Source organism: Lissotriton vulgaris, chromosome 5, assembly GCF_964263255.1.
Source record: "Lissotriton vulgaris chromosome 5, aLisVul1.2, whole genome shotgun sequence".
NCBI lineage: Eukaryota > Metazoa > Chordata > Amphibia > Caudata > Salamandridae > Lissotriton > Lissotriton vulgaris.
Genome location: NC_141693.1, coordinates 1,304,232,205 through 1,304,244,636, shown reverse-complemented (window position 1 = coordinate 1,304,244,636; position 12,432 = coordinate 1,304,232,205). Strand labels below are relative to the sequence as shown.

The 12,432-nt window shown below is 48.3% G+C and overlaps 1 protein-coding gene across 1 annotated transcript; it reads right to left on the bottom strand.

Annotated features, from left to right (window-relative positions):
- Window positions 1-7,439: 7,439 nt before the first annotated feature.
- On the bottom strand, window positions 7,440-8,354 carry LOC147712512 (general transcription factor II-I repeat domain-containing protein 2-like). Its single transcript, XM_086919662.1, has one exon. It carries the CDS (start codon window positions 8,352-8,354, stop codon window positions 7,440-7,442), a length of 915 nt encoding a protein of 304 aa, XP_086775788.1.
- Between the last annotated feature and the right edge of the window lie 4,078 nt (window positions 8,355-12,432).

Genomic DNA, 12,432 nt, shown 5'->3' with positions numbered 1-12,432 from the left:
TCCGCCAGAAATGCCAACCATATGCGCATATCCTGGCGAACCTCTGCAGACAGTCTTGTGCGGTGGTGCCCTTCCTTGAGACCGACCATGGCTTGTGCAATAGAGCGGGAAAAGGGGCGAGCCATAGGTATCACTCTAAGGGCAAAGTTAAGCTGGCCCACTGCTTGTTGCAACTGATGAAGAGTAACCTTCTCTTTGCTGATACACAATTCTAGAGAGGCCCTAAATTTCTTTACTTTCTCCCTGGGCAGACGGAAGCATCCCTCCACTGAATCGAGCGCAATTCCAAGAAACTCGAGTGAAGTAAATGGCCCCACAGTCTTCCCCGGTGCCAATGGCACGCCGAATCGTTTCATGAGATCGCAAAATTTCAGTAACGCCTGTGCACATTCCGTGTCACCGGGTGACCCCAAGAACAAGAAATCATCAAGGTAATGCATAACCTGCATATAACCCGTAGCTCTGGTGAACGCCCATTGCAAAAAAACACTGAATTTTTCAAAATAAGCACAAGAGATGGAGCAACCCATTGGCATACATTTATCCATGTAGTAGCGTCCTTGAAACACAAAACCTAGCAGACGCTGATCCTGGGGGTGTACCGGGAGCAACCGGAACGCTGACTCAATATCCGATTTGGCCATCAGCGCTCCGTGCCCCAGGCGATTTAACATGGCGACGGCCTCATCGAAGGATGCGTACCGCACCGAACAAACTCCTGGGTCAATCGCATCATTCACCGAGAGACCCTTCGGAGCCGACAAGTTATGGATCAACCTAAACTCACCTGGGTCCTTCTTGGGGACTACTCCCAACGGTGAACAAATGAAGTTAGCGACTGGCGGTCGCCCATATGGGCCAGCAACCCGGCCACGGGCAACCTCTTTTGCAATCTTAGCCTGCACCACCGCCGTATTCTGCTGAACCGATAGTTGGTTCTTACACTGTGATTGCCCCCGAAAATCCCCCGCCGGGATGTGGAAACCATACAAGAAACCGTCTCGCAGCACCCCAGCGGAGACATGATCAGGGTATTCGTTCAGCCAAGGGATCATTGCCATGATGTCTACGGGGGTAGGTAGTGGTGCCCCTCGGTCGATGTTAGACCTGTTTGGCCCCACCTCTACCCCCTGTATCACCATTCTTGACTCTGCACGAACTCTCAGGGTGTGAAGATTGTCCGCACCCCGCACACTCATGCCTGAACTTACATGACCCTTGCGGCCTCGTGCACTTGCCTCTGTTGAAGCTCCAACAGACCCCTTTCCTACCCGAATTCCCACCATTCCTTGATTGATGGTCACTATTGGTGCCTGCTCGAAAGGGCGCCGCCGCATAATGGCGGGCGGGCTCCGCCCCATTCCCGCCAAGCGAAGACGACTTCGTCGTGCCCGGCATGAGCTGCTTCTGCCACGAGATGGAGTCGAAACAATCCCACGTCAGAGATGAGTCGTGCTCCTTGGCCTTACGAAACTTACTATCATAACCCAACCATTGATTGCCTTCATATGTCTCATAGAAACCCATTATACGTGTCTGGTAGCAGGCCAATTCAGTCAACACTTCAGGCTTACGCTCCCCCATGATCGCAGTGAACATCGCAAATGCCCTGCCCCAATTAGAAATCGTCTCATCCACCCTGAATGCCGCCATTTTTGCGCGCCATACGCTCGGGTGCAACAAGTCCTTCTGACTTTTGACATGCTCTATTTCGTGGTGGTCTGTTAATAGAGAAAACATATTCACATATTTATCAGCCCAAATCATTTCTTTCGTGGCCAGCGGGATATGCTGGACCACCCTTTCCCTCCTCGAGGGCAACGATCCCTCCCCTGCCATCGGCAACGGCTGCTTACCCGAATCGGTGGCTGATCCTGCCGATGTTCCAACGCCAGACGCTGGTCGTTCCGAGGGAACCTGGGGGGAGACAATAGGGAGATTCGCCTTTGCAGCATCTCGCGATTGCCGCAACTGCTTCATTAGTAACCTGGCCTCTTCGGCCGTGTCTCCCGGTGCTGTAGCACCCTCCGTATTTCTTCCCAGCCATGCGGCCAACTGGGCGGCCAACTCCGGAGGCATATCCCCGTAATTATTGGGCGTAACTACCACGGGGATCGGTTGTCCCGCGTCCGGGATCGGAACGGGGGCCTCCACTGGACTAACCAGGCTTGCCGGGGGTGACTCGGGAACTGGGGCTTCCCCCCCTGCCGCCCCATTCCTGGCCCTTTTACCTCTCCCTGCGGGGACTACTCCCGGCAATGCTGGTCCGATGACCTTCTTCGGTCTGCCCACATTATTCATTGCCGCCATCTGTTTCTTCATGTTCGCCATGTCCTTAACCAGCATGCGAAGCATTTGATCGGTTCCGACCTTCTTTCCGACCTTCTTGCCAGGCATTGTCGTCGGTGATTCGGGACTTGCTGCTCGACACGGTCCTGGATCCAAAAGATTCGAAATCGCTGAAAGAGAAACACAAAAATTACAAGTTCTCAAAATTGTCTCCTTGTTCCGTCGAGGGCTCACGTGCAACGCGGAGGTGCAGCTTCCAAGCACAGGAACAAGAGGATGCTTCTTTGGATTGTTGCTCCTTTTATTCCTCTTCGGGAGGGCGTGTACCCTCCTCTGGTACGCCTTCAGGGTGTGGCCAACGGTGTAGGTGTCTAGGACAACCCCTCTTGGGCGGGAAAAGGCGCGCCGCGGCTACGCCGTTTCGGGCATACCTGCCGGGACACGCCCCCCGCCCAAAATGGCTTCCCGGGGGGATCAGGGCACCCGACCATACGTTCGGGGGGACCGAATCGGTCGCCCCTTTCCATATTCTCGAACACCGCTCCCGGCTATTCCTCGTCTCGCGTTACGGCGAACCTGTGTGGGTGCCGGACACCCTTATTCACGAAACCAAGGTTCCCCCTCTCAGAAGAACGGCACAGGCTGCCTTTGGATGCTTCAAATACATTTATTTAGGGCACAGAATCGGCAGCTCCCTACCGACGCGTTTCGCCACTAAGGCTTGGTCACGGTTGGAACCGTGACCAAGCCTTAGTGGCGAAACGCGTCGGTAGGGAGCTGCCGATTCTGTGCCCTAAATAAATTTATTTGAAGCATCCAAAGGCAGCCTGTGCCGTTCTTCTGAGAGGGGGAACCTTGGTTTCATATATATATATATATATATATATATATATATATATATATATATATATATATATATATGTATATATATATATATATATATATCTATACTAATATAATAAAGAGAGAGCCCAAACCTTTAAGGCGGGTAATCTCAGGAACCACAGCACCAATCACAACACCCAATACAGCATTGGAAAGGGCAGTTGCAGCAGAAGGACATAGGCTATGCAGATGCCCACCATATACATCTAAAAGGTAAAAGAACCATGCCAGTAAAGTAGTCCCTTGTGGGCGTGTCTGCGTTGTGCTGTGGGGGTGTACTGGGGCGTGACAAACACATGCATGTGGTACGTTCCGCCCTTCATGCCATGTCTCATATAGTTTTGGTGGGCATGTGCTGGGGGCGTGGGCGTGTGCGGGGCGCGGGATTACTGGAAAAAAAGCAAGCATTGTGCCCAATATTTCATTGTTTTTTCTTCCCAGGTTCTGTACATTCCAGCTCCGGGTGTACACCCTGCTCCCTTTAAATACCCCTGCACCCCATAATCATAATCCACCCTTACTCCTTAAAATACCCCAACACCCTTAAACACTAACCCATCTTAACCCTATCAATATACCCCGTACCCCAAACCTATCCCTAAACCCTAAAAATACCACTGTACCCCAAAACCCAAACCTAGCCCTGAACCCTAAAATACCCCTGTACCCCAAAACCCAAACCTACCCCTGAACCCTAAAAGTACCCCTGTACCCCAAAACCCAAACAGCCCTGAACCCTAAAAATAACCCTGTACCCCAAAACCCAAACCTTCCCCTGAACCCTAAAATACCCCTGTACCTCAAAACCCAAACCTACCCCTGAACCCTAAAATACCCCTGTACCCCAAACCTAGCCCTGAACCATAAAAATAACCCTGTACCCCCAAACCCAAACTTAGCCCTGAACCCTAAAATACCCCTGTACCCCAAAACCCAAACCTACCCCTGAACCCTAAAAGTACCCCTGTACCCCAAAACCCAAACAGCCCTGAACCCTAAAAATAACCCTGTACCCCAAAACCCAAACCTACCCCTGAACCCTAAAATACCCCTGTACCCCAAAACCCAAACCTACCCCTGAACCCTAAAATACCCCTGTACCCCAAACCTAGCCCTGAACCATAAAAATAACCCTGTACCCCCAAACCCAAACTTAGCCCTGAACCCTTAAAATACCCCTGTACCCCAAAACCCAAATCTACCCCTGAACCCTAAAATACCCCTGTACCCCAAAACCCAAACCTAGCCCTGAACCCAAAAAATACCCCTGTACCCCAAAACCCAAACCTACCTCTGAACCCTAAAAATAATCATGTACCCCAAAACCCAAACCTAGCCCTGAACCCTAAAAATACCCATGTACCCCAAAACCCAAACCTAGCCATGAACCCTAAAATACCAATGTACCCAAAAACCCAAACCTACCCCTGAACCCTACAAGTACCCCTGTACCCCAAAACCCAAACCTAGCCCTGAACCCTAAAAATACCCCTGTACCCCAAAACCCAAACCTACCCCTGAACCCTAAAATACCCCTGTACCCCAAACCTAGCCCTGAACCATAAAAATAACCCTGTACCCCCAAAACCCAAACTTAGCCCTGAACCCTTAAAATACCTCTGTACCCCAAAACCCAAACCTACCCCTGAACCCTAAAAATACCCCTGTACCCCAAAACCCATACCTATCCCTAAACCCTAAAACTACCCCTGTACCCCATAAATCAAAACTATATCTGAACCCTAAAAATACCCAAACACCCCAAAACATATACCTCAGTACCCCAAAATATATACCCCTATACCCATACTTACCTTATTCAAACATTAAAAAAAAAACATGCTTTTACCATTCATGCATTTACAATGAATTTTGTTGTAAATGTATGCTCGGTAAAATCATATAAAATGTAATGCCATGCGTTATAATGGCATTGCGGAGTCATGGTACTTTCGTAATGAAAGTATGCGGAGTGATGGTATGCAGAAAGAAAGTTGTAGAACATGGGTACTCACAAACTTTCTCTCGGGGGCCGAATTTACAGTGTGGTTTGTGGCCGAGGGCCGCACTGGTGGGGGCGGGGTCATTTGGGGGGCGGGGTCATTGGGGGCGGGGCTAGAGGGGGTAAAAAAAAATTGTCCCGTTTCAAAACATTACTAGACAATGCTGTATTTCCAAAGCAGATGTAACTACATGCAGCACATGTTTATAATATTTTTTTATTAGCAGACAAGGGCAATCTTAAGTGGGATTGAATGGCAATTTGCAGCAACCGGATATTCAGCACATGCCCAGTGCAGCATAGGCTTCTAGGTCCCAAAAATAGATATGTTAAACACAAACACTATGAACTTATTTTACATTTCATGTCACCAATTAGTTTTCGGTAATCTGGTACCAAGTTGGAAACGGCAAGCCTTAAGAGCTGCTCCAGATGTATGTTTGTAAGTTTATTTCTAAGTTTGCTCTTCAACAGTCCCATTGTGGAAAATGAACATTCGCAAGCATAGGTTGACCCAAACATACAAAGTACCTTCTGGGCCACTGTAACAAGAAGAGGAAACTTGTCAGGGGGCACAATTTTCCAGAATTCTTCTGGTGCTTGCCCCAAAAAAGATGCTTCAAGGGCTGAATTGTGCTGCATGTCAATGAGCTCTAGTTCTGCTTGAGCCCTTTCCATGCCAATAAGGGCAACAACATCAAGATTACGTGCACTCACCATCCAGGGGTTTTCAACCAGCCTGAACAGAGGGGTGAGGGCTCTGAACTGCGAAAATCGTCGTTTGATCTCCCCAGAAATTTCCTCAAGACATGCACCAGGGTCAAGGTTTGCCAGAATTTCTTGTGCCTCTGGAAACCTCTGCATTACAGCCAACAGTTTTGGAAAGTGGGTGAAGTCACTTTCATCCAGTTGTTCTTTGAATAGCACAAGCTTACTTTCAAAAGCATAAATACCATTCATGAGGGAGCACTCAAGCTGTTGTTTACCTTGCAGGGTCAAATTGAGAGTATTAAAATGTGTGAAAAGATCTGAAAGAAAATGGAGCATAACAAGCCATTTCACATTGGTTAGTTCTGGGAACGATTGGCCTCTACTGTTCACAAAGAGTACAATTTCAGGAAGCAATGCGATGAACCGCTCCAGAACCTTCCCTTTGCTTAGCCAACGCACGTCAGTGTGCATCAAGACGTCGGTTTGTTCCGCTTCAGATTCCTGCAGCATTGCTTTAAAAAGTCTATGGTTCAGAGCTTTGGCACGGATAAAATTAACAATTTTCACTGCACCTTTTAGGACATTATTCAGTTCTCCATGCTTTAATTTTGCACTAGGCATGAGCGGATTTTGCGGATTGGCAATCCGCGAATTTGCGGATTTGCAAACTCGCAATGTTTGTGTTCGCCCGTGTTTCTGCCAGTTCGCGAGGGTTTTTACAATTTCGCAATTTGCGAACTTACCTGTCGGGTCGCAAGTTTTGCGAACTTGTTGTTTCTACGTGTCCAACCTGTTTGGGACACTCTTCTTCATCACTGCCACTCTCTGTCACCACTGCCACTCTCTGACTACTCATGCCACCCTCTGGCCCACCCATGCCACCCTCTGTTTCATCACCACACCCTCTGGTTGTCCAGTGTACATTATTTTCGGCAAAGCAAAGCACACCTTCCCTGCCTCAAGTGACCTGAATTAATTTGGGGCTGATTAATGTGTCACAGAATATTTTTTTAGCTGGCACCTGCTTCCTTAGTGCGCCCTGATTAGTGATCTTTTGCACTTGCTAAGTGCTTTCATTGTTGCAAAATTAGTTACAACACCTGCCCTGCCCCAACTGACAATAATGAATTAGGGGCTGATTAATGGATTTTAACTTCCAGCCTGGCTCCTGCTTGTCTCCCTTAGCTGTAATTCAGGACCTTTGTGGCATATGTGTAACTATTCTGAGGTTCAGAGCAGGGTCACATAATAGTTGCAACTGGCAACTGAACTCTGGAGGGGCCCCTCAGGAAGCACTACAGGAAATGGCTACTAATGATGTGCCTGAACTTTTGAACCTGGTAAGTAGTTACTTTCAGTTTTGCTTAGATCGTATTTCTGCAATTTTGCACTTATTCGCGGGGCGCGAACTCACGCGAACAGTGCGAGCAGTGCGAGCAAAATCCGCTGCTCGCGGATTTGCGGATTTTGCAGGAAATTCGCAAATCTCGCGGATTGCGGATTTCCCGAAAATCCGCAAAATCCGCGAGCGGAACGGATTTTCCGCCCATGCCTATTTTGCACACAACACTTCCTGGTGAATAATGCAGTGGTAGTCTATCACAGTCTGTCCTATGAGCTTCTTTTTAAGCATAGATACGAAGCCTCTGTCATGGCCTACCATGGCAGGAGCCCCATCCGTTGTTATGCTGACAAGAGTGTTCAGTGGTATGTCATTTGTTTTAAAGTAGTTACACATACTGTCCAGTACATCTTCTCCTCTTGTGTGCCCTTGCAGTGGTAGAAGGCAGAGGAGCTCTTCTTTGGGATGAAGTGATTGGTCCAGATACCTCACCCAAACTAATAACTGGGCCACATCGCCTATGTCTGTTGACTCATCCATGGCAATGCTGAAGAACGGTGACTCTCTGACTGCTTGGATCACCTGCTCCTTGACGTTTTGTCCCATTGCCTCTATTCTGCGTGCACATGTTGAATCTGATAGCTGCAATGAACCAATTTCCTTTAAAATGCTGGCTTTATTAGTGTAGCTGTCAAATAAAATTTCTGCTGCGGAAAGGAAACATTGCTTCATCAGCTCTGCATCTGTGAAAGGTTTTTTATGTTTGGCAAGCAAGTAGCAAATTTTGAAAGACGCTTCTGTAACAGCCTCAGATTCTTTCATCTGGCAAAGGAAGATCTTCTGCTGGGAAAGAAGTGCTTGCTTTAATGATGCCACTTTTGCAGAACGCAGTTTTGAGTTCAGTGGGAAGTTCGCAGTGAATCCAGAGTGCCGCGTTCTGTAGTGCCGTTCAAGGTTATACCTCTTAAGAACATTTACTTTCTCTTTGCAAAGCAAACAGGTGGCCTTTTCTTTTGGGCATTCCACAAACAAGTACTCTTCTTCCCACGCTTCCCGGAAGGTTCTGTGTTCACTCTGTATTGATCTGGGTCGTTTGCAAGCCTTAGAAACTGGACTGTAGGCCATCGCGGAGCTCTCCAGCTAGTTTGTTACTATGCAATCAGTAACAAGTACCAGGAATCTGATTTTCCACCCAACGTCACCCCACGACCGATGCGCCCCACGACCGCTGGACCGACACTGCGTCACGACCGCTGGACCGACACTGCGTCACGACCGCTGGACCGACACCACTTCTCGCAACAGATCTGTGAGCAACACCAAAGGAATGCAGGAAATGTGTCACTCAATAGGGATTTGAAATAAATGGCATGCACACACACACACACACACGTACATACCAGCGCACCTTCACTCATAGGTATCTTAGCGCTGAATAACAGATTTTTATTGCTAGCCAACTCATTTTATCGACCTCAGATGAATGAAAGGTAGCACCTGCCGGGATTTGAACCTGTGACCATGAGCTAGAACACAGGGCCCTGCAGTGGACGCATTAGTCTACTGAGCCACCAGACTCCGTGTGCACACAGTACAAGGATACAGAGTAGAAACATGTGGGAGGAGCTAATTAGGACAGCCCTGTTTGGTGTGGAGTAGCTGTCAAACTAAAGGAATCTGAAAGGCTCAGATAGCATGGTCAAGTCTGTAGAGAGGGGATGGGTGAGACACATAATACATCATCTGCTGCTTAATGTGAATTAAGACAGGGTTGGGGGAGAGAGGGAGGGAGGGAGGGAGGGAGGAAAGAGGGAGAGGGGAGAGAGGGAGGGATGAGATGTTAAAGAACAAGCTGCAACTGGTGACCAAACACAGCCTGACTTTGACCTCTGTATGTGAAGTATAGCATTTTTATAACCAATAAATGGCATGTGCACACACACACACGTACATACCAGCGCACGTTCACCCATAGGTATCTTAGCGCTGAATTGGTGTTGACACGATGGAACACAATGCAACAAATGTACTGCCAGGCATTAATGCAATCGGAATTTCATGCAAGCACGAATACAACGTGACCGTGTGGAAAATAGAGCAACACATCCGGCTCCTGTGCAGGAGGCATGTTCCCAGGGTGCAGTGTCTTTTTCCCAGATGGGTAAAGTAACCAAAAAACCGCCAGCTGTAGCCAAAAGAAGCCACCTCCCACAGAGGGAGGGATGAGAGAGGGAGGGATGAGAGAGGGATGAGAGATAGATAGAAGTAATGTGCACACAGTTTCCCTGATGAAGTCAGTTATCAACCCATAGTAACTGGATAACATTTTGTCAGAGGTCAAACACAGTTAAAGTTGCAGGTTGGGCAATGATTGCAGCCTTAAACAGACTGCATTGTTTACAGAAGGTGTAACATGCAGGCACACATTGGATTTAATTTAATGGAAAAGCACTAAACATTTGGCATTTACTGAGCTACAAATTGTTCCTTAATTTGTTTTGGCAAGTCTAGTGAGCCCATTGCATACACACATGTTCCTGCGCAAGAATGTAACAAAAAACAACTATATCTAGGTAAAATGGGAAAAATAAAGTATTTTTTTTCCTTCAAGTCTTGTGAGTGGGGTGAAAACAAGGGGAGCGAGGAGGGGAACACAGAAGATGCGTGGAGAGCATGGAGGTGTCTGTTTTGAGGCACGAGCCAGGGCCTCGTGACCTCTGTAGAAAGACCTTGCACACAGGCGAGGGGTGGCTCGTGCCTCAATACAAACGCCTCCATGCTCACAATTTAACCAGAAAATGCTTCCCTCATGTGCGCGCAGGTCATTCAGCATGGGGTATGAATCACGGAAAAAGGAAAGCGGGATAGACATAAGTGAGATTTGAGGTGTGCCCTGATCACCCAACCGTGAATAAGTATTTGTTGCCCTTGTCCGTGGTAGACACTCTTTTACAGGCGGCGCAATCATACTCAAAAGGCAGATTTATTTTGCTTGGTGAGACATGAATAAATGCGAAGAAGCAGCAAAAGAGATTCGGGGAAAAACGCTCAGCCACAACGTTTTTGCAAAGCACCTTGACTTGGCATCTTTGAAATCCGTCAGTGAATTTGCACAGAAGATAAACGAAGAAGAATCTTAAAAGCAGCCTTCAAATATATTATCGTAATGGAGAGAGGGACGTCATACATGTGACTTATAAAAAGGCAAACTCATTTATGGTATTTTTTGATCCTATAATGCGGCTTCTGATAATTTTAAAACAAACCTGCATAGCACCACCTTTGGCAAATTGGATTAACAATGCTGCCATAATGTCTGTGCTGGGATGTAGGAGGCCCTGGCGAGGCTTGAGGTGCGAAGGGGAAGTTTGTCACTCCTATGCAAAATCACCCCTCCCCCTCCACTAATAACACCGGCTCGAAGGAATGTGCATTGTCTCGGTGGCTGTGGTGTTTACCTCTGCATCCCCGTGAAGTGGGAGACGCCTCCATGCTCATAATTTTTGTTTAAAATCAAAACACAGATAATGATAGTGGGTGTGGGTGGGGAGGTGGATACAAGGGGACCGAGGAGGGAAACACAGAATACGCGGGGTACCAAGCATGGCGGGCGGCAAGACTTAGGACAGTACCTGCAGGTTAGGAAAACAAATTGTGAGCATGGAGGGGTCCGTTTTGAGGCACGAGCCTGGCCCTCGCGACCTCTGTAGAAGGACCTTGCACACAGGCGAGGGCTGGCTCGTGCCTCAATACAAACGCCTCCATGCTCACAATTTGTTTTCATAACGCCGCTAATGATAGTGGGTGTGGGTGGGGAGGTGGAAACAAGGGACCGACGAGTGAAACACATAACATGCGGGTGCCAGGAGAATGGCGAGCGGCAAGACTCAGAGCACATACCTGCAGGTAACAAGGCTGCTGCAAAGATTCTCCCAGGGTGCGGGCTGCAACGTACCTCCGGGGCTGCGGGCTGCAATGTAAGGCGGCAAAGATCCTCCGGGGCTGCGGGCTGCAATGTAAGGCGGCAAAGATCCTCCGGGGCTGCGGGCTGCAAGGTGAGGTGGCAAAGATTCTCCGGGGCTGCGGGCAGCAAGGACGTCGTCACCATGGATACAGGAAGCTTCCCAAAGGTCCTTTAAAAGTCAGCTGTAAAGCGCTAGTTACAGCTGACTTTTAAAGGCCCTGTGCTTCGCGCCGGCCGGGTGCCGCATGTGACGTCACGGATGCAGGCCAATTAGAGGCAAACAGTAAACAGAGACGACGGCCGCAGTCGCAAACGTAGTGAATAGGTATTGTATACGTATTCACTACGTTTGTTCCTGCGGCCATCTTCTCGGTTACTAACTTCTTGGGGAAAACGTTTGTATAATGGGAAAACGGTCCGCGGGCCGCCAAGGAAGGCCAGGCGGGCCGCCACTGGCCCGCGGGCCGTACTTTGAGTACCCCTGTTGTAGAATAATGGGTGTTTACCCTCCCCCGGTAAGTACATTGGTGGCACGGCGGCCCACATCTCCAGCAACATACTCATATTTTTTCACCACTAATTTGAAAAATGCACAGGTCTCTCTCATTGATGGCCAGCACCGACATACACTTTTAGACACACCTCCCGCCATAAATTCTAGAACTGCAAACTTTAGAGCTGGGGAGCTACGTTCGAATCTCGGCATCAGCTCAACATCCTGTGATTCCAGGCAAATCGCTTTTTCTCCCCGTGCCTACCATAAATTAATGTGTTCTTCAGTAATGTAAATTGTGCTCATGCCATGTTGTCGAGTTTGCGCTATATAATATTGCAAGGAAAAATAAAGTAGGGAAACTCGAGTTCACACACTACTGAACGAGCACTCTTAAGTGCATCAGCAGTGCACTGTGAATCGGAGCGTTTCACAGGCCTGTCACAGATAAGAAATGCTATCAAAATGAAATCCTACAAAACAATATACTACTGGCCGGCAGCAATTCATACCCGGACAACGTCGGGACGGGCTGCTAGTATATATATATATATATATATATATATATATATACAGCCCCACAAAAGCCCTCTCCCCTTTTTTTGGGAAGTTTTGTACCTGGGGTCACCCCGGTGCCTCTAATGGCTCAGAGAGTGGCCCACCTACCCCTTAAAATAAACCTTCTGGGCGTGGGGGGGATCTCCAGGGCCATAAAAGGCTTGGGGAGGATATATATATATATATAT